The 19,723-nt window shown below is 37.2% G+C and overlaps 1 protein-coding gene across 1 annotated transcript in view; it reads left to right on the top strand.

Annotated features, from left to right (window-relative positions):
• GRIK1 (glutamate ionotropic receptor kainate type subunit 1) overlaps positions 1-19,723 on the top strand; it is a 354,625-nt gene that overhangs the window by 311,876 nt on the left and 23,026 nt on the right. Inside the window, 2 exon segments of the mRNA XM_032476648.1 lie at positions 4,323-4,441; positions 8,534-8,751. Coding sequence (XP_032332539.1) covers positions 4,323-4,441; positions 8,534-8,751 — 337 coding nt within the window.

The following is a 19,723-nucleotide window of genomic DNA, read 5'->3' as shown; positions in this document are numbered from 1 at the left end:
TATATATATATATATATCAACAGCATCCAGAAGTTCTCACAAGCACACAGGTTGAAAGTACCCTTTTACACTTTACCCCAACTGGGTCTTTAAATTGCTTTCTTTTTATCATCAAAATACTGTAACATTCATTACTTTTCCCCTCCTTACTGCGTCTGTTCCTCTGTAAGTTCCTGGTGATCCAGCGCCTTATATTTTCTAACAAATAAGAATAATTCTAATCAGATAAAAAGAAAGCAGCCTCCCCACCCCCCGCAATCAAAACTATCCACTCGATATTCCTACTGACTGACACTTCCATTTACAAACCAGCTCTTCTCTGTATAGCTTATTCTCCTGTCATTTCCTTCTCATTATCTTGCCTTTCACTCTGGGTCTTGGGGAAGTGGAATTGTTGAGCATCAAATGCAAATTTGTAAACAGCATGGTGGTGAAACATAGAAAATACAAAAATATAGAAAAAAGTCCCTGCAGTGCACAGGTGCACTGTCATGGGAATCATACACTCAACTACATTCATCTTCCCCACACCTTTGAATCCATTCCTGCTTCTACCTCATAAAGCCAGCAAATATATTCTGGAGGTGATTCCCAAAGACAAAATCCTGGTTGAATAAGTGTGCCAATTCACTTTTACTCCCCGCCACCATAGTGTAAGACCATCAGCTTGGTCACTTTGCACCAATTAGCTAAGATGTATAATGACTTTTTGTTGCCACCTTAGTGGTTTGCATTCAAAGTCAGTAAAGTAGAAATGAGAAACAGTTAATCTCATCATCATCTTTAGCCCTAGAGAGCCTTTTGAATTTGAAGCATATCCTTTCATGTCCTTTTTTTTTTTGAAGGGGGAAAATAAAGCCCATCACTGCATTTAGGCTAATGCTCTCACTAGATAGAAGCTTACAAAACCATTTCTTGAACTGAATTGAATTTATAAAGGTAGAAAATTTTACAGTTATAAGGAAAACCATATAAAAGTTTAGCAACTATGACTTATTAAGAATGTGCATGTCAGTGTTTTTGTTTTGTGGTTGACTATTTTTTTTCAAATTGCTTTTTGTAAAGTACTTAATCCCAAGGAATTATATCCATCGTGAACACACAATTTAAATAGACCAAATATCCAGATATAATGTCTACCTACATCTTATAATTTATGCCTATCTTCCTAAAAATGAACATTTCTCTTTTTTAAACATTTTTTGTTGAGTTATAGTCATTTTACAATGTTGTGTTAAATTCCAGTGTAGAGTACAATTTTTCAGTTATACATGAACATACATATATTCATTGTCACATTTTTTTCGCTGTGAGCTACCACAAGATCTTGTATGTATTTCCCTGCACTGTACAGTATAATCTTGTTTATCTATTCTATATATGCCTGTCAGTATCAAAAATGAACATTTCTAGATTGGTACCTGGCAAAGAAGAATCAAGAAAACCTTTGACTGTAAATTTAAGGCTATAATACAAACCCAACAGTTATACTACAAGTTTGTACAGAGCTTTCTATTTTAAAAGATGAATCTCCCTCTTCTTGATGCAGCCCAATATCCATTCTCAGCCATAAAGAGTGTCCCTTAATTAGAGATCTTCAGTATGACCATCCTTTTATATCTTCCATTCAAGTAAAAGCCTGGCATGTATAAACATAAAACTGAAATGAGCATCTGTATTTCAACATAACGATAGCATTTTATACGCAAGTTTTGACATAAATTCTAAGCACATTTGTCCCTTTCTCTATCATTTTACTAAAAATCAGATTCAGTTGAGGATAGCAGCTTCAGGGTATGATTGGTGCAGGTCATGTATTAATCTTTCCCCCAGACTTTCCACCACTGACATTGTTGTCACACTGGCTATCTGTAAGTAGGTGTTAGGAATTTCAAGCTGAAAAACTACATTCAAGCAACAGGTAGGTCTATTGCTTTACACAGCATCAAATCACTATTTAATATTCCTCAGTCCACATGTTCCCCAAGTCACTCAGAATCCCAGAGAGAAAGGACCGAAAATATCTCTGCAGAGCAGGCAGAATCACACTGCTGTTTAGACAGTTTTCTTTTTTGCCGTAGAAAATTAGATTAATTGTCCACTTATAGCTGCAAAGTATGAAGTACTGAAACAAGACCTCATTAAAAGCAGCATTCCAAAGAGAAATGTGGTGAGTTCATTCATCAGAGCATATATGAGGGAGAAATGCCAGAATATCAGAGGACTGGTGGTTGCCAGACTTTCTGGTCTGTTTAGAAAAACTCCTTCTTTTGAATGCACAAGCCTCCTAATTTATTGCAATTAATATTTTTAAATTATTGTACAAGTGACAATGATATTGTTCAAGTAATGGCTTCTGTACTCCACATACTGCTTCAATTAGTAGGTTCATTAATATTGGTATTCAGTTCTTCAGCTCAGCAAACTAGTATGGTTATAAGAGAGTATAAATTCAAAATTTAATTATATTGTTGAAACAGTAATTAAAATGTATTGCCATGGCATTGTCAATTAAAGCTATATTCATAAGCTTCACAGGAACCTACCCGGCATGCCCTGCAGCTGTGGAGGAGACGCAGTAATGAGTCAGATACCATTATTGTAGGATAAACTGCGAGGCTGTTATCTCAGTCTCCCTAAGACTGGATGAGGAGACACTATACACTTTTAAGATGTCCAGGGATGTAGAGAATGGTTTTTCATTAAGAGGAACTGTCTGCCCAGTTCCTTGTGCATGATTCACAGTGTGCCCTGCTTTTCGCTATAAATAATGTATTCACCTTAATCCCAACTCTCCCCCATGTCTCAGCAACCTGCTATTGTTTACTGCTGAAGCCTTATGGCTGGAGAGCATTCCATATGTTCTCATCAGCCTTATGGTGTTTTAACGTTACTCTAACACTCCAGCTTGCATTAAAAGGACCCAATGGCAAATGGCAAAGCTACCAGTGCTGAGAACTACTGCATTTTAAATCATTTCCAGATCACTTTGCAGAGCATCTGCTAATGTCTCTTTGGAAAGATAAGTGCCCCTTAGAAAGAAAGCCCTAAAAAATAACCCCAGAGCAGGGAGCTCCTTGGGCTATAGAGATCAGATAGATGTTTAGAAAATATAGAAAGAACCAAAAATCTATTCAGTCCCCCAAATTTTTATTTTAACACACTCCCAGGATATCTGAATTCCCTCTTCTTTACTACTAAGGAAACTGAGGCTAGAGAGCTTAGGTGACATATTCAAGGCTGACTTCCTAACTAACTAGGGTTAGTGCTCAAGTGACCATGGACTAGAAACAATTAAAAGTGGATCAAGAAGCAATTATGAACCTAAAACTCTCCATCGAGACATGTTATGGGTTTAACACGAATGAACCCCTATGCCTGGGCCAGGATACTATGTTTGAATTTTCTCTCTTCATTTAAGGATTGTGATTTTTATCTCCATATACTATCCTAAACATATCTAATACACCTCAATCCAGACCTCCTTTTAGTTCACAATTTTTTCAACCATGTAGCTCCTTTTTTTTTTGGTGAATTTTATTTTATTTTAATTGAAGTATAGTCGAGGTACAATATGATATAAGTTACAGGTGTACAATAAAGTGATTCAACGATTTTTACAGATTATACTCCATTTTATAACTACTATATAATCTTGGCTATATTCCTTGTGTTGTTCAATGTATCCTTATAGCTTGTTTTATACCTGATAGTCTGTAGTTCTTAATCCCTACCCCTCTGTTGCCCCTCCCCACTGGTAACCACTAGTTTGTTCTCTGTCTCTGTGAGACTCGCAGCTTCTTTAATACATTATGAAATCACTAGACCACATAGACTCCTTTAAGCTTTTATCCACAGACGCCCCTTGAAGACAAGTCACCCGCGTTTTGCGTGTCTCCCACAGCACTTAGCAACACAAAATCCTGCCACTGTATCTGCTATGCAACAAGTGTGTGTTGCTATCATTGCTACTTGGTGGGGTAAATTCTTGGGATGAGTGAACTTCTCTTTACAGCCTATCTAGTTGTTCAGTGAAATGGAAATGAATGAAAACTCAAAAGAATTCAGTAGACATAGATCTGAGAAGTACAATTCCAGCCAATCAGCTGGCTTTCCCTAGAAAACAGAAGTCTGTTAAATATAGTGCCTAAAGTCTCCTTTGCACTTTACCCATCAAAGCTGTGAGTTTATGAATAGGACCTACTGTTTGGTTTGATGCATTCCTCATTGGTTGTTGGGTGTTCTGAATTGTCCAGTGGGTTTTTGCTGGTGCCACATGTATGTATCTGATGTTTACAGACTGTTTCTGTTAACTACCACAGGTTTACACCCTACGAGTGGTATAACCCCCACCCATGCAACCCTGACTCAGACGTGGTGGAAAACAATTTTACTTTACTAAATAGTTTCTGGTTTGGAGTGGGAGCTCTCATGCAACAAGGTACATCGGTTGCCCATCTTTGTCACACGCATCCCACAGTCTGCTGACAGGCTTTCATGCTGGTAAACTCCACCAAGAAGCTAGAGGGTAGGCTCCAAACTAGCTCAGGAATTAAACAAATAGAACTTGGCTTCCTAGACAGTTTTAAAAATAAAAAAGACAGAAATATGACAGAAATGGAACTCTTTTGCTTTAGGTCTAAAATAAGACTACTATTAAGCAAGGAATGCAAAGTTCCCTAGAAGGAAGTAAAGGATAAAGTAGCTTAGAAAGTGCTTACAGATTTGCATAGATGGAGGTACTGGTCTTTTCCTTTTCGGCCATAATTCCACAAGTCAGAGGTTTGAAAGAAATGAAATTTGAATCCTTTGAAAATTAGGTTGACTTACATTCTTCCAATAGCTGGCAGTACCTAAAACTGTCACCTAATTACCACTCTGACAAACCCTACTGGGATTCATCTTAGCTTCCCAGTAACTTTTTACAATCTCCCTCAATTGGTAGCCATAGCAACAGTAAACTGGAGCAGTTGGAGAAACAGAATCCAAATAGTAGAAATGTAATATATTTCATACATTTTCTATGATTTGAAGGGTTTTGATTTTGTTGGGGCAGGAGGAGTGAGCTGTTTTAACCTTTGGAAGAAATCCAGCTCCTTTGAGAATTTTTCTCAGCTTTGATCCCAGGCGTATGGTCTAGAAAATATTTCTCAAGATTAAATGCATTAATTTAAGAAAATCATAAATCACAGATGCTGTTGTGTTCGGAATATCTGCTCATTTGACAAAAAGCTGTAAAATAAATTGGCAAAGACAATTTCAACTGGGATACATATTAAAAATGTTTGTTTCTTAGTGGTAAACCCCAAGGCTTTTCTTGAGGGAGTTACCATACCATTTGAAATGTTTATATTCTGTGTCTACAAATTCCAGAGAGAAAGAGCAAGGGTCTCTGGTGTGGAAATGCCAAATAATTGAAGAAAGTGGGGAGATTCTCTCATCTTTCAGCTAAGTGTAGTTTATTCAGGCACTGCCAAATAGGTGCAGACACAGCACCTGATTTACTAGAAATCACTTGCATGAGTTTAGAACACAGCAAAGAACTATAAATTCTACAGGAAAGCATATTAGAAGACATACATGGCTTTACCAGTGCATTTGATTTTTAAGGCATTTATCTTGTGAGCAATTATTTTAAAACAGTGAAACAGACCCACCCCCGCTCCTTCCCTGTAGCTTGCCTTCCTGTACCATTAAAACTGAAAAATACAGACTTGGGTTTCACAGAGCATGCAGCAAGTCTGTGCAGGCATGTATGGCCCTACTGCCTTCTGTCATATGAGTGTACCTGCCCTTCAAATTTCTCTTTTATATTCTACCTGTTTGGAGTTTACCATCATCCACAGCAAACCGTGGGATGCAGTGTCTGCTAGTTACCACTACCTTGGGTACATGACAGTCAGCCCCAACCAGACTCTGCTTGTTTTTCAAGAAGTTTAAAAATATTTCTCAGGTGAAACAAACATTACAGTGTACAAATTTGTGGTACTGGTAACTGTTGGGGCATCTGTCCTTAGCATGTAGCATGGGACCGGGTAGCCAGCCTTTGTACTGACGGTGTGCTCTTGTTAGCAGAAGCTTGTCACTGTACTCAGTTGGAAACCATTTCGTTTAATTTCTTTTTTAATGTGATGATCAGGCTTTCTCTTTTCTACAGAGCGTGAGCAAAGTCTGGATCAGGATTGGCTGTCATGTCTGCCATAAAAGGCACTAAAGAGACTTCAGCAAGTATTGTCTCTCATCCCAAATGTTTTCTAATGATGTTTTACTCTACTTTATTGCTTCCGTAACTTCATCCTCTAGAGTTCTAAACTTAGACAAACCATCTCTACTTGAGGGAAGTCATTTCTAAGTAAATCAGTTAACATGGAGAGTCATAAAAGTCACAAAATTGTGTGAATTTTTTTTAAAAAGATGAAATGTTGAGAAATCTAATTCATACTATCTACTAAGGGTTTGAAATGTAATTCGAGTAGGTTTCTACTAATTATTTTTTAATTTCCAAGACAACTTTATCCAAAAGTATAAATATGTAGTATTTTAAAATGATAGATGTGACTTTATTATTCTATGTCAACAATTGGTTATCCGTCTGTCCAATTTTACTGCTATATAATACATAATTATAGAGATAAGAAATTAAAGTCTGATTTTTTCACAAATGCAGCCAAATAAAATAAAGATGAATTTACAGCAGAAAATCTATACCTCTAAGCTAAGAAAATACATTTACTAACTATATTATTTATTTCCCATGGCTGTTTTATGAAATAAATGGTATTTTAATGATCGCCAACTAAAGATCTAAAATCATATCGCACTGCCACAAGGCTGTTAGATCAATTAAGTACAAAGATATGAAACAAACTTGGGCATTAAACACACACACACACCCACAGGCATATAAATCCCATTAAACCACAAGATTAAAACAATAGCAACAAACTGTTCTACTAAATCCTTGGAGGCAATTTAATGAAAACTATTATAAATCTGTGTAATATTACACACCAAAATTCAAACAAACAAACAAAAGAAAGAAATAAAAACCACAGGGAAGCCATTAACCTCATTAAAAGAGAATAAAGCACAAAGATACCTAGTAGCTTTTGGAGACTATATCTGTTAATTCAAAGCCCAGAAACTCTTCCAACCTGGTTATCACGAGCTTTGAGCTGGCTTTGATTTCTAAGCAATATGTGTGTCTGTTTATAGATTAAACCTGGGCATGAACTCATTTATTTGTAGACTGCTAAACTCCAATTTCCCTCCTCAGCTTCAGCCATTAACTACAAAACTTCAAAACACCAATCAGAATTGAAAGACTCCTTTAAATCAGATATTTCACTTGCTCAACTTCAACACTTTGGATTTTTAAACTTAGGGTGTTTTCTTTCCACTTTTTAACTGGCCACATAAACTCTGTCATTCCTACAAGTTCGTGGAGGAAATTCTAAGTACAGGACCAGTAGTGAATTTCAGGCAAGGGAAATTCATCCATGAATTGACACAATTGACGTGAGCTCGCATAGGCCTTTCTGCCCCCTTTGATTCTACTGCTGGATTTATAGACTTCCATAGTGCAGTTAACCAGTTTTGAGCTAGAGAGTTTTCACACACGTTTTTCCTTTGTGGAAATAAACTTTACCTATATACCCTTTTTTTAAGAGAGAAAGGATTTTTATGGTAACCCAGTAAATGCCTTTATATTACCTTTTACAAATAATCAGGAATCACCTGATAACACCTAAAATGTATCTTTTTACCAGGAAGGGCCCCTTTTCACCTGAGAAACAGCCAATCTTTGATGTACAGTTTTAAAAAATAGTACTTCATTTGAGGACAAAATTTTGCCTTTTTGGTAAATATAGTCTCTAGTAAAATAAGAATCTACATTAGAAAAAAATAATTTTGACTTCAAAAGTAACATAAAACAATTTTTTAAAAAAGATTTATATACTGTCAAGTATGGTTGCATCCAATTTCATTTGATTTTTCTGTTTTATTAAAATACATGTGATAAATGGCATGATATATTAATCTTTTGAAAGATTCACACATTCTTTAATATCAAATAAAAATAAGTTAGTATTTCAAAGCTTTCACAGTTGTACAAAGACCTAGAACATCTTATTTTATACCATAAGATGAATATTAGACAGTAACAAAAGGCCAGAAATCTGGGGATAGACTTTTCAGCAAAAAACAAGCAAATAAACTCAAAGCTAAGTGAGTAAACTATCTATACATTTTAGGCATAGAATGTCTCAGGATTAAAACCATTTAATCCCATCCAATGCCAATAAATTACATTTTAAGCAGCACAGTAATGAATGATAAAAGATCATTTAGATTTTGCTTCATTTGCTAAAAAAAAATGCATCTATTCACCTACACACGAGAGAGTAAGTCCTTGATAGAGTTATAATTTTGTGTCACAGAAATGTCTTCTCTCCCTACACTAGCATTGAATCATGAGTCCTCTTTTCTCCTAACCCTGTTTAATACTCTTACTCTGATAATACCATCACAGGATCAGAGTTGATGCCCAAAGCGCTATCAACCAGAATAGTTGGCGGGATATGGTGGTTTTTCACCCTAATCATCATTTCATCCTACACTGCCAATCTGGCCGCCTTCTTGACAGTAGAGAGAATGGAATCCCCCATTGATTCGGCAGATGATCTGGCAAAGCAAACCAAGATAGAATACGGGGCGGTCAGAGATGGATCAACAATGACCTTCTTCAAGGTAAGGAACTGACAATATACTCTCAGCGGTTAACATATTGATAGGAGGAGGATGTGGAATAAGAGTCTGTCAAAGAAAAAACCAAAGTTAGACAATTTTATTATAAGATAAAATTTCTAATGACATAATCTGATAATAAGGAACCCAGGTGCCCTCAGCAGTCAGCATAATGCAGTATCTTCAGTCCCCAATTAGGTATCATTCCCTCTGTCCCCAGTTTAGTGCACTCAGATCCACAGATTAGCATCTTCAATACCTTTTCTTGCCTTTACACCAGAAAAGTGCTGTTTTCTGAATACAGTCTAACCACTGATTAACTAATCACTCTTGTATGAAACCCACAAAACAAAGCTTCCTTAATCTGAAATTCTTACAATCAGAAGAGTTGAATACCATTGTTTTGTTCTTTCTGTTCTGTATTGGATGAGACAGGAGCAGATGACAAGTAAATGTGTTGAAACTGGAATTTATTTGGAGAATTAAAAACCAAAAAAAAAAAAAAAAAATCCCAGGGGTCTCCAGTCTAATATTGCCTAAGCACCAACGAGGACAATGCTCCCAGCATAGCCTGAAGCTTTCCAACAGCCTGGAGTGCTTTCCGAGGCACCAGAGGAGAGTTAAGTTGAAATCAATACAGTTTCAGTGTCAAGTGTGTTTCGTTGTTCCAGTCTTTCTAACGACTCGCCCACAGTAATGAAACTGACTTCTGCCTTGCTTATGGAATAAGCAGTAGTACTTTCATTAGCAAATCTCAGGTATTTTATCTCCTGTGGGGGGGGAAACGGATTTTAATAGACTCAGGGAGGCTTAGAGATGACAAAAAACCTAAGGGGTGAGAAAGCTCAGCCCTTCATATTACTTTTGAAGAGAACAAAAACCTTTAGAAGCTAAATTATCTGTTCAAAATCTCATACTCAGTCCATGACAGAGACAGGCTAGAACATTCTTGTAAGAGGTAGCTGTCCATGTGGGAAAAAAAAAAAAAGGAAAACAGCAATTGTAACCAAAATAAACTGTAAAAACACCTTGGTCAGTGCTTCAAACCTGGATTACCTAAAATGAAGTTATCACCCCAGGAATGAGTAGACTCCTTTGATTTGTGAAGAATATTAATATAGAGACAAAATTTAAAAAAAAAAAAACTAAGGATAAAAAAAGTGAACACTTCTTTGTATAACAGTATTAGTTCACAAATTAATAAATAGGTAGAGTGGATGTGCTTTAACAATTAACAATAATAATAAATAAATTAAAAACTTACTTTAAGAGTAAACTATACCCAGAAGTTTATCAGGAATCTGAGTAATGTAAAAAGTTAAGATTTTCTTTTCCTTTCTGTTAAAAAATGATTTAAATTCTTTTTTTTATTTTAAGAAATATGTCATTGATTTAGTGAAAGTATAAAGTGTGGTGATTGTTTCTTCTTTGGACAAGTGTTGTTTTAAGGACAAATGACATTAAATATATGACTTGCCAACTTTCTGAAAGCTTGAATTTTCCTAAAATCAATAGTGTGAAGAAACTCAAGTTACCCCCAGCTTGTAATTCATCACAATACTTGTCAGAAACCAGGACAGTGACCTGCAAGGCATATAGGACAGAGGGACACAGCCAAAGTAGAATTGAGTGTGTCTGAAAAAGTATCTGAAATGACTTACTTCTCTCACCAATATCAAAAAGTTTCAAAGTATTGGGAAGTCATGAGTAGAGGCAGAGAAGATTCTACTACCCTCTAGATATATGCACGCTATAAATATAGGAGAGATACTACCCTTTGGAAAAACAATAGACCTGACTTTCCCTCTGCGCAAACAGCCTGTGTATCCTCAGAGCATCCCTTAACCTCATTTTGACTTGTTTCTGCTCATGTATAAAGGGTTTCTGCATATAAAAGGGTGCTGCCTCCCACATCTTCTGGCAGGACCTGGGGTGACCACACTAACGTGTGCTTGGATAGTGCACTAACCTGCAACAGCTCTGTGCTGCTCCCACAATTGCTGCTCCCTGGGCGTTTTCAAAGGGCTCCTGCTTGCTCCTTGGTGCTGAAAATGAAGCGTTAAGCAAAGTGGTCTCTCCAGGTGCCCAGGCAAATGAGGAGGCAATAAACACCTCAGGGAAACAACTTCGGGGAAGGTGGCAGCACGCATTGCACACTAGGTCATAGCCACACGCTCTGCTCCTAACTGCTTTATGTACATTATCTCATTTTATCCTCACAAAGGCCAACCGATACGAACTAATATTACCCCCATTACACGATGAGGAAAATGAAGCATAGCTCGGTTAAATAGTTTGCCACAAATTAAAAAAGCTATTGATAGAAGACCCGGGGTTCAGTCAAACTTCAGAGAGTTCTAGAAGGAAAGCTCCTTGAGGATAGGGAACTGGCCTCCTTTGTTTGCCATTATATCCCCAGAACTGGAGACAGTGCCTGGCACCTACTAGGTACATAGTAGGGACAGTTGGCACTCAGAAAATATGTTTTCAATAAGTGAATGAACGCAGTAATGAATTAATTCTATAAGATGGAATTCTATCAGAGGAGGGAAAGACAGAAGGGGGAAAGAAGGGAAGTGAGCAGGTGTCTTTGTCCGTTCAGGTTGCTATAGCAAAACACCACAGGCTGGATAGTTTTTAAACAACAGAAATTTATTTCTCACAGTTCTGGAGGCTGGAAGTCAAGATCAGGGTGCCAGCATGGCCTGGAGAGGGCTCTCTTCCAGGTCACATATTTTTCCCTGTGTCCTCGCATGGTGGACCGGGCAAGGGTCTCTCTGGAGTTATAAGGGCACGAATCCTATTCATAAGAGCTCCATCCTCATGATTTAAACACCTCCCAGAGGCCTTACCTCCTCGTACCATCCTCTTTGAGAGTCGGGATTTCAAAATATGAATTTGAGGGGGGGGCACATTCAGACCATAGCAGGAAGGATACATAGAGATCCACAGGGGAAGAGACACTATCCCTATGTTCCTCGACTTACAAGTTAGCTTGTAACCCAGCAACCATATTTATCAAGAAGGAATTTATTTGCAAGAAGAGAACAAGGACTAAATCCGATTTAGTTTTCCCCTGGAGGGAGGCAAGCTGTCAGAAAGCTTCAGAGGGATACACACTCAGGGTTCTTAAGCCGGATTATTCTGCAAGGGAAAGCAACATCCCAGCCTCTTAGCTCTGTGGGTAGTTCAGCCCTGTCAGTGAGTGACAGCAGCTACAGTCACAAGGACTTAGTTCTGACCTGGCTCTACATTAATGTGTTACCTCTGCAGTGACATGGAGGCCTTCCTCCCTCCCTTTCTCTCTTATTGTTTTTTCTTTTTGTAAACATTTTATTCACATTATAGAGGAATATCTTTTTTGTTTGCTGTTTTCCAATCATTAGGAGAGTGGTTGAGGAGTACTGAATCCATCACTACTTTGATGACGCCGTTCAGATTCCAGATTCACATTTCCAAGTACCAAGGGTTCCCTCTAAATGCCACAATCAAAGCAGCCTTTATATCTTCCCTTTCTCTCTTAATCAAAGACAGTATCTTCTCTATGGTTTTGAATCCATAGGGAAAGCTAGCTACCTTTGCTTGGTTTAACCTAGCACATTTTGATCCACTCTTGGGGCATAAGCCTTGCTCACATGGGTCCCATCTACACTCAATCACAAGGAAACTTCAAATAAGAAGTATTTTTTTTTTCATCACACAGAGCATAATTTAAAGTGCTTTTGTCCCCCCAGTGCCCCAAAAATATCCCTTTGGCATATTCAAATGGCAAGCCTGTCCTTTTGCTTTCAAGTCGATTCTAAATTGTTTTACAGCTGATGAAAAGGCATTTGCAAAGAGGAAAGGACTATAGACATTACCAAAATCCATGAACAAATAAAATACACTGATCCCTTACATTTGGTCTCTGGGCCACGAGCAAGGGATGTTTTTAGTGAAGGTTCACCTTGAAAAGTGTGACCATAAGTTGCTCACTAAAATTTCAATCAAAAGCCATTAACTTTTTCTCTTTTGGACTTTGCTATCTTGCAGACAGCATGCTCTTATATTTCAGATTTGGGACATTTGATTTTCAACATGAAAAATACATTTTTTTTTAATAGCTCAGGTGAGGTTTCACTATCCATCATCTGAATTCAGGCAAGGCTGAAAGAATAAATTGGCATTTATTAAACAAGTGCTGGATCAAGATACTACATGTCTGAGACAAGGGAGGTTAAAATAGTTTTCCTTCATTGAGTCATTTGTATGTGAAATAACCACACTGAGCACCAGGGACTGTATTTACACAAAAGAATTGGGGTTACATTGTAAACTCAATTACACGTACACTCACAAAGCTTTATAGATGAACACCTCAAGATCCTAGCTAATGCCCTTAAAGAAAAGAACAACTTTAAGGTTTGTGGTCAAGGTCATACAGTTAATGATGCTTATTAAACATTTCTTGAGGTCATCTGCACTAAAGTACTAAGCACCGTGGATGATATAATGCCTGTCTGGTCAAAGGTGTCGGTTAGTAAGCCAATTACCAGGTCACAGTTAAAGAGAGACAGAATGTTTTATTAACTGCCCAGGGACTGTTGAAAATGTTTTAGGAAATTCTCCAAATATCAGGGGGCCACTTATTTGTCTTTATCAGGCCGTCAATTATTAAATAGAATCTTTTTATAAATCAGTATATTAATAATTTAGAATTTCAAGAGACTTCATTTAAGAGAATTTTTTAACAAGCTCCCTTTTATTTTCTACTCGAGATAATGCTAATTAATAATATGATACTAATTATGTTGGTTTCTCAGCTCTCCACTGCTGAATTACTTGGTCCTTTCAATTGTTTCAAAATCCTGAATGGTAAAGGCTTTCCCTGACCACCCCCCACCGCCACCCCTCTCTGAGACCACCCTCTGCATCTCTGGAGGTACAAAGAGTGGTCAGTTCACAGCCAAGCTCTGTGAACACAACTTGGGAATAGCTTTCCTAAAGCCATTTCCTCTTTTTTACCCAAGAATGTTGATGCAATGGCATCCAACTACAACTTTGTCTTTCATAATGGAGCACTAAGGAAGTAGGTTTCTCCATCTCTCATAAGAAAGTAAGACAAGTGCAAAAATTCTGGGGTTTTTTCCTCCTTGTAATCCTATTAGTTACCTTTATGGATAGATAGAATAGTCCAAACTTTGTTCTCACGGTGACAGTTTAACAACTCACATTTTTTCCCCAGATGAAGAAAGGATTTTCATGTAAAAGTCTAAGAATCATTTGAGACCTGAAAAAAAAAAAAAAAAAAAAAAAACAGGATTTCTCAATGCCTCTTGCAAACCATCATCCAAGCTAAATGATGGTTTTCATTCATTGTTCAGAGATTGTGGATACCACCCAGTCTTCTCAGGAGATAGGACTAACATAAAATGCTGTGATATAAATTAAAACTTCCAGCAAAATTTTGTTTTGGAGACAGATAAACTGGGTTCAAATTCTGACTTAACTGCTTATTAGCTACGTAGATCTTCGTAAGTTATTTAAACCGTCTGCACCTTGGTTTCCCTGTCTATTGATGATATCTAGCTCATAATATTATTTTAAGAAATAAATGACTTAATAGAGGTAATGTACTTACAATACTACTTGGCAAATTGTAAACAATAAAAATATTAAATAAAAAAGGAAAAAGATGTTAATTGTTATTATAATTCTCACCACTAACATCATCACTACTAGCATTCAGCCCTTACTGCTAGCTGTTAGTCCTACTTTTTCAACCTTTCTGCATTTAAAAAGCTCTAGCTTGGTCTTTGTTCAGCTTCCGTACTATCAGTGATCTCTGGAAGGTGTGTCTTCTGCTAATGGACAGAAAATTCCAGAATGAGTGCCAGGGTCCAAGATCTCAAAGACTTTCAGAGGCCAGGCCATAGACCTTAGTCCTTGGAAGCTTTGCTGAGCGCATACAAGCATTTGCAGAACCACTTCCAGATGGTAGATAAGCATCAGATGGTGAGGCTGCCCTTAGAATTCAGCTGAGAAGCAGAACAAGGCAGTTCAACTTAATTCAGCTCAATTTATATTTTTTCCAGGCTCTCCAATATGGCCAGTACTTGAGGTTGGCACTATAAGAGATAAGAGATGGGAAGACAGAAAATTTTGTGCCAGGCTTGAAGGCCTGAATAGCAATAAAGAGACATGCACAAAGACTGCTAAATACAACGCAACACATGATTAAGCAGCATACCTTGTGCAGACAGGAAGTGGTGTGAACACCAGAAGTTCTTGTGAGCCAGAAGGGTAGAAAATGCTTATGTTAAGAAGTGCTTCTCAGCAGAAGCTTACCTTGTAACAAATCACTGTCCTCCCAGACCCAAATCAGAGTATTACACATATTAGATCATGATTCAGTCTAAAATGACTTGAATAAAATAAGTTTTAAAAAATCACAACAGACTTGTCATTGCCAGGCTTTCATGGTCTAGGGATTCTGGACCAGCTATGGGAATAAGGGACTCTCTAACCTATATAATCTCCTTCCAGGGAGTGGTTAGATGCTGCCGTCAGCCCAAAAGACATTTTAAGAAAGTTACTAAGCACTGCACCAGTGGATCTGAAGCAATGAGCCATTATGGGGAGACAGGTTTCAGACAGAAATAGTCATCTAAAAAGCTCAAAATGAAAGACATCTCACAAACATCTCTGCACAGGAAGGTGCTCTTCACATAAGAGTTATTAGCTCATGTTTGAAAGATTCAGTTAATTTTACCACCAATGTCCAAAGTGTTAACTTCTTACGACTTAAAAATGTGCTTGTCTGGGGAGAAATCTATGAGGTTAATTAAAGTCAACCTTTTTCAAAGCCTCGTATCTTGCCTATAATGGATCAGTGTTTAACTCTAAACAGGGAAAAGCATGAAACATGTTTTAGCAAAGGTGTTTATACATCACAGAGGTTATTTTTTAAAGGGAACATGTGTTTTTTTTTGATACTTTAGGGATTCTGCAAATGTAACTTTCTATCAATTCGAGATTAGAGTATAATGAACTGCCATGATCCTATTATACACATTTGAAAGACAAATGCCCCTCACTATAGTATAAATGCTTTCACTGAGAGGCTTCCTTCAAAATGATTTTTGTAAATTAATTTTTGAAAAGCCATGAGAATTTATTATTTAATGAAATAATATATTTAATTATATATTAGAGGAAACGGTTGCTTTTAAAGCAACTAGTTACCTCTGATGTACCTGCTTCACAAGTTCAGATTTCTGCATGGCTGAGTTCCATGTCTTTGATTGATTTTTAAGTTTTTTTTTCCCTTAAATCAGGATTTATCTAAAGTAAAAGTGACTTGGAGATGAGATTTTAAAATGTAATTGTTTGGGGTATTTTATTTGTTCAATATACATGTATTTATCACATTTATAAGACAACTTTTGATAAGACAACAATGTTCAAATATCAATAATCTATCCCCAGTATATATGTGTGTGTGTGTGTGTGTGTGTGCGTGGCGGGGGGGTTATGGATATATTTAAAAATAAAGATATATAAACAGGTATTTGTATGTAAAATCTTTACACATGTTGGCCTGAAGTAGAATTGCACAGCTGTTTATTTTACTAAATAATTAGATTATACATCTTCACTGTAGAAGGCCTATAAGCTAGTTGAAGAAATAATATGATAAATGACACTTATCTCAGCAAAAATGAAATATTAGAGAGGTGTGTCTATAAAATGGAGGTTCTGTCAGTCCTAGGACCACATCACACTCCAGAATTCACACATACTTTACATGTTATAGCAGGAACCCTGCAACTGAAAACAATGGAACTATGTGAAATACAAAATGCTGTTAAAGGAAAAAATGCAAACGACATCTACCTTTCCTTCTGGGTTCCAACTGTTGCACTTCCTAAAACACTGTCTAATTTTTTGTCTAAACGAAGGTAAGCTGGCTGGACTCCTGTAAATAGTTCCCAGTCATCGTGTGATGACCACAAGAATTTGCAGCAGAAAGGTAGCACAGCTACTCACTGCAGTTACTTCTTCAGAAAGTGCGTCAATGCTGTTAAAACATTAGCCAAGCCATGAGTTCCATGTTCGTGTGCATTAAAGCAAGCAGTTGATTCCCCGTTGGTTAAGAACACAAGCCCTGGAGGCATATTGCTGGGATGAGATCCTAGCTTCACCATTTCTTTATGTGGCATTCTGTCTCCTCACCTGTGAAGGAGAAATCATCAGGGCATCTTCCCCTTACGATCACTGTGAAGATCAAATAGATTAATACACACAGAATGCTTAGCATAGTCCTGGGCACACAGGAAGACCTGCACATGTTATTACTGGTCATTATTACTGTTTTCAATAAGTAGTCTTCAACTACATGGAGACCCATTGCAAATCATTTCCCATTGAGTGTTTAACTTGAGTGTGTTATGGGAGAGAAAGAGAAATAAACAACGGTCACCGAATGGTGAGACAGTAACACTCCCTTATAACAGATTTTAGAGAAATAAATAGTTATTCTTTGCCAACAATGTTTCATCAGCATCAGAATAGCCGCTTAATCAGGTTTAACCAGACAAAATAAATGTATCTAAACCTGATATGCCTCTAGGATTAAAAAAAAAAAAAAAAAACCTGAATGATTTCAGATTTAAGAAATGAGTTTTAGTGACTTGTGATAAGAAGCTCAGAGTACCTTACAAATATTCTAATTAACCTTTGGCATATTCAGTGAAATAAGATGCAATCAGCGTTTCTTCTTTTTAAATATGTATTATTTAGAGTGATTTGGCAGGCTGAGAATACAAAAGATTTAGAAATGCAAAAACATCCAGACTGTCATTCAAACAGTTTGCTTAGTCTTTTAATAGTTATGATAACGTTCCATGAAGTATGCTCCTATTTTTAAGAATTATTAAGGTATGTGTCTTAAAAATAGATAATCTATTAAAAAGGAATAAATCTAAATGAATTACTCTTAGAGTAATTTTTTTGACCAAACAAAAAATAAACATTACAGAACATGGTATGACAGTGGACAAAACTCAGGAATAAGGAGGAAAGAGACTCTGACTCTGTATTGGCTCTTTCCTAACCAGTGTGATCCCTGTGTGTCACTTAACTGTCCCTGAAGTCAGGACCTGCATAAACAATATGAAAAGTCTGGTTTAGAGAGTAGAATCCCAGGGTTGAAGGATCCTTGAGTGAAACTCACCCAACCATGAAGTTCTCCTTGTAGATTTCCAGAGGTAGAAAACACACTATATCCTAAAGTGCTTAAGTCATCTACAGACATTTTTAACTGTTAAAAGGTTATTCCTTAGCCAAATTCCAGGTCTTCCTATATATCTAAGCTCTCCAGCTTTTCAAATAGTCTATAATTTCAAATGTAGAATATAATGGATCCCCACAACAGCAAAATTTCTAAATGACGAAAGAAAACGTTAAATGAAAACAGAAGGGCGCTATTTTCTGCCCCATTAAGTTTACCATTGTTAGGAGGGGAGGTCAAAGAAATTTAGAGTGTTTCCTGTACCTTCAACTTGACCAAGTCCTCCACCTAGTGACTGATAGTTTTCTTACTGAGAAAAGGTTCTGCTCTCAATGCTTCAAACTCCATACGATCTAGATTTCCCCTCCAGCGCCTCAGGGAGTTCAGGCCAAGAACAACCTTCTTCTCCAAAAGGGAAGAAGTAAATGTGGTTGAATTAAATTTGTGACCTCCAGCTCCACAGAGCAGTGCTGTGTGAAGAGTGTGCTGACTCAGGGAACGTTGTGTTACCAAGTTGTGATGTGATTTTTAAAAAAGGAAATTGAGAGTAAGCGTTTAGAAGTACTGTAGCTTTTCTAAATAATATTGTGGTGGCACCAAGACCATGATTAATGGATACTTCTCATTGAATATAGACTTCTTTGAGGGCTGTCAGGTGCTTATCTGGTGAATTCACGTCTGGTGTGAGTGTATGCTTGTTCCCTGTAGTAGGACCACAGGTAGGTCTGCCATGGGATGAAAACATAGACAGTCTTTCACCACAGATAATTTGCGATCCACACCTGACAGGGCTCAACAGCAGGTATGTAAGTTTTGAGCTGAATCTTATCATGTTCTTCCATGTCCTTCAACTCCTGGATTCCTAAAAGGGCTCCCTGTATTTTGTCTGTTCACCATGAATCAACAGGTCATTTACTTTGTTTTGTCCTCAACTTCCATAGACTTAAAAAAAAAAATCCAGCTTTCTAACTATTGTATTTACCACATTCATTTCCAACAAAATTTAAATACAGTGAAAAAATAGATGTTTCATGGATGTTTTATGTGGAAGCTAACTCCTGGTTTATATTAACATGATACCAAATAGCAAACAATCTCAGGGCATAATATGAGTTCATGAATATAAGATGATGTATCACAGGTAGATCGAATAAGATTAAAACCATTCTCATAAGAATTTTGGCAAGATCGACATCCACCTCCCCAAAATCAGCACGGTACAGTGGAAAGAGCACTGAATTCGATGTCAGGGGTCCTGGGGCCCAGAATTAGCTCTGAAGCTAAGTAGTTTTATGACTTTCATAAAGTCTCCAAACCTCTGTGCCAAAACTTCCTCCTCTGTGAAAACCGCAGTTTGAATGAGCCAATTCCTAAAGTCTCTGAGAACCTTAAAGTTTCATAATTCTAAGAAAATTATCTTTCCTTAAGGTAGTTTCCTGATGGAGGAGTAGTTTTCCTGGCAGTGCATTCGTAAAACAATAGACTGACCATCCTGCCTTTGTACAAGTAGCTCTTTACTGAAAATTTAGCATTTTCAGACTCTTCGAGGCTGAAATTACTCAACAAATGAGGCATTGACCTCCAGCCTCAAAAACATGGCTTTTGCATGGAGACATGAGCTCCAACTTGCAGATATTTCTGGGGGTAAGGAGTAATTCACAGGAGCCTAATCATGACAGAATGGTTTCCATAAAATATCAGTAT

This window comes from Camelus ferus, chromosome 1 (assembly GCF_009834535.1).
Source record: "Camelus ferus isolate YT-003-E chromosome 1, BCGSAC_Cfer_1.0, whole genome shotgun sequence".
NCBI classification, from domain to species: Eukaryota; Metazoa; Chordata; class Mammalia; order Artiodactyla; family Camelidae; genus Camelus; species Camelus ferus.
The sequence above is the reverse complement of the archived record's forward strand: the minus strand, read 5'-3'. Positions and strand labels throughout refer to the sequence as shown.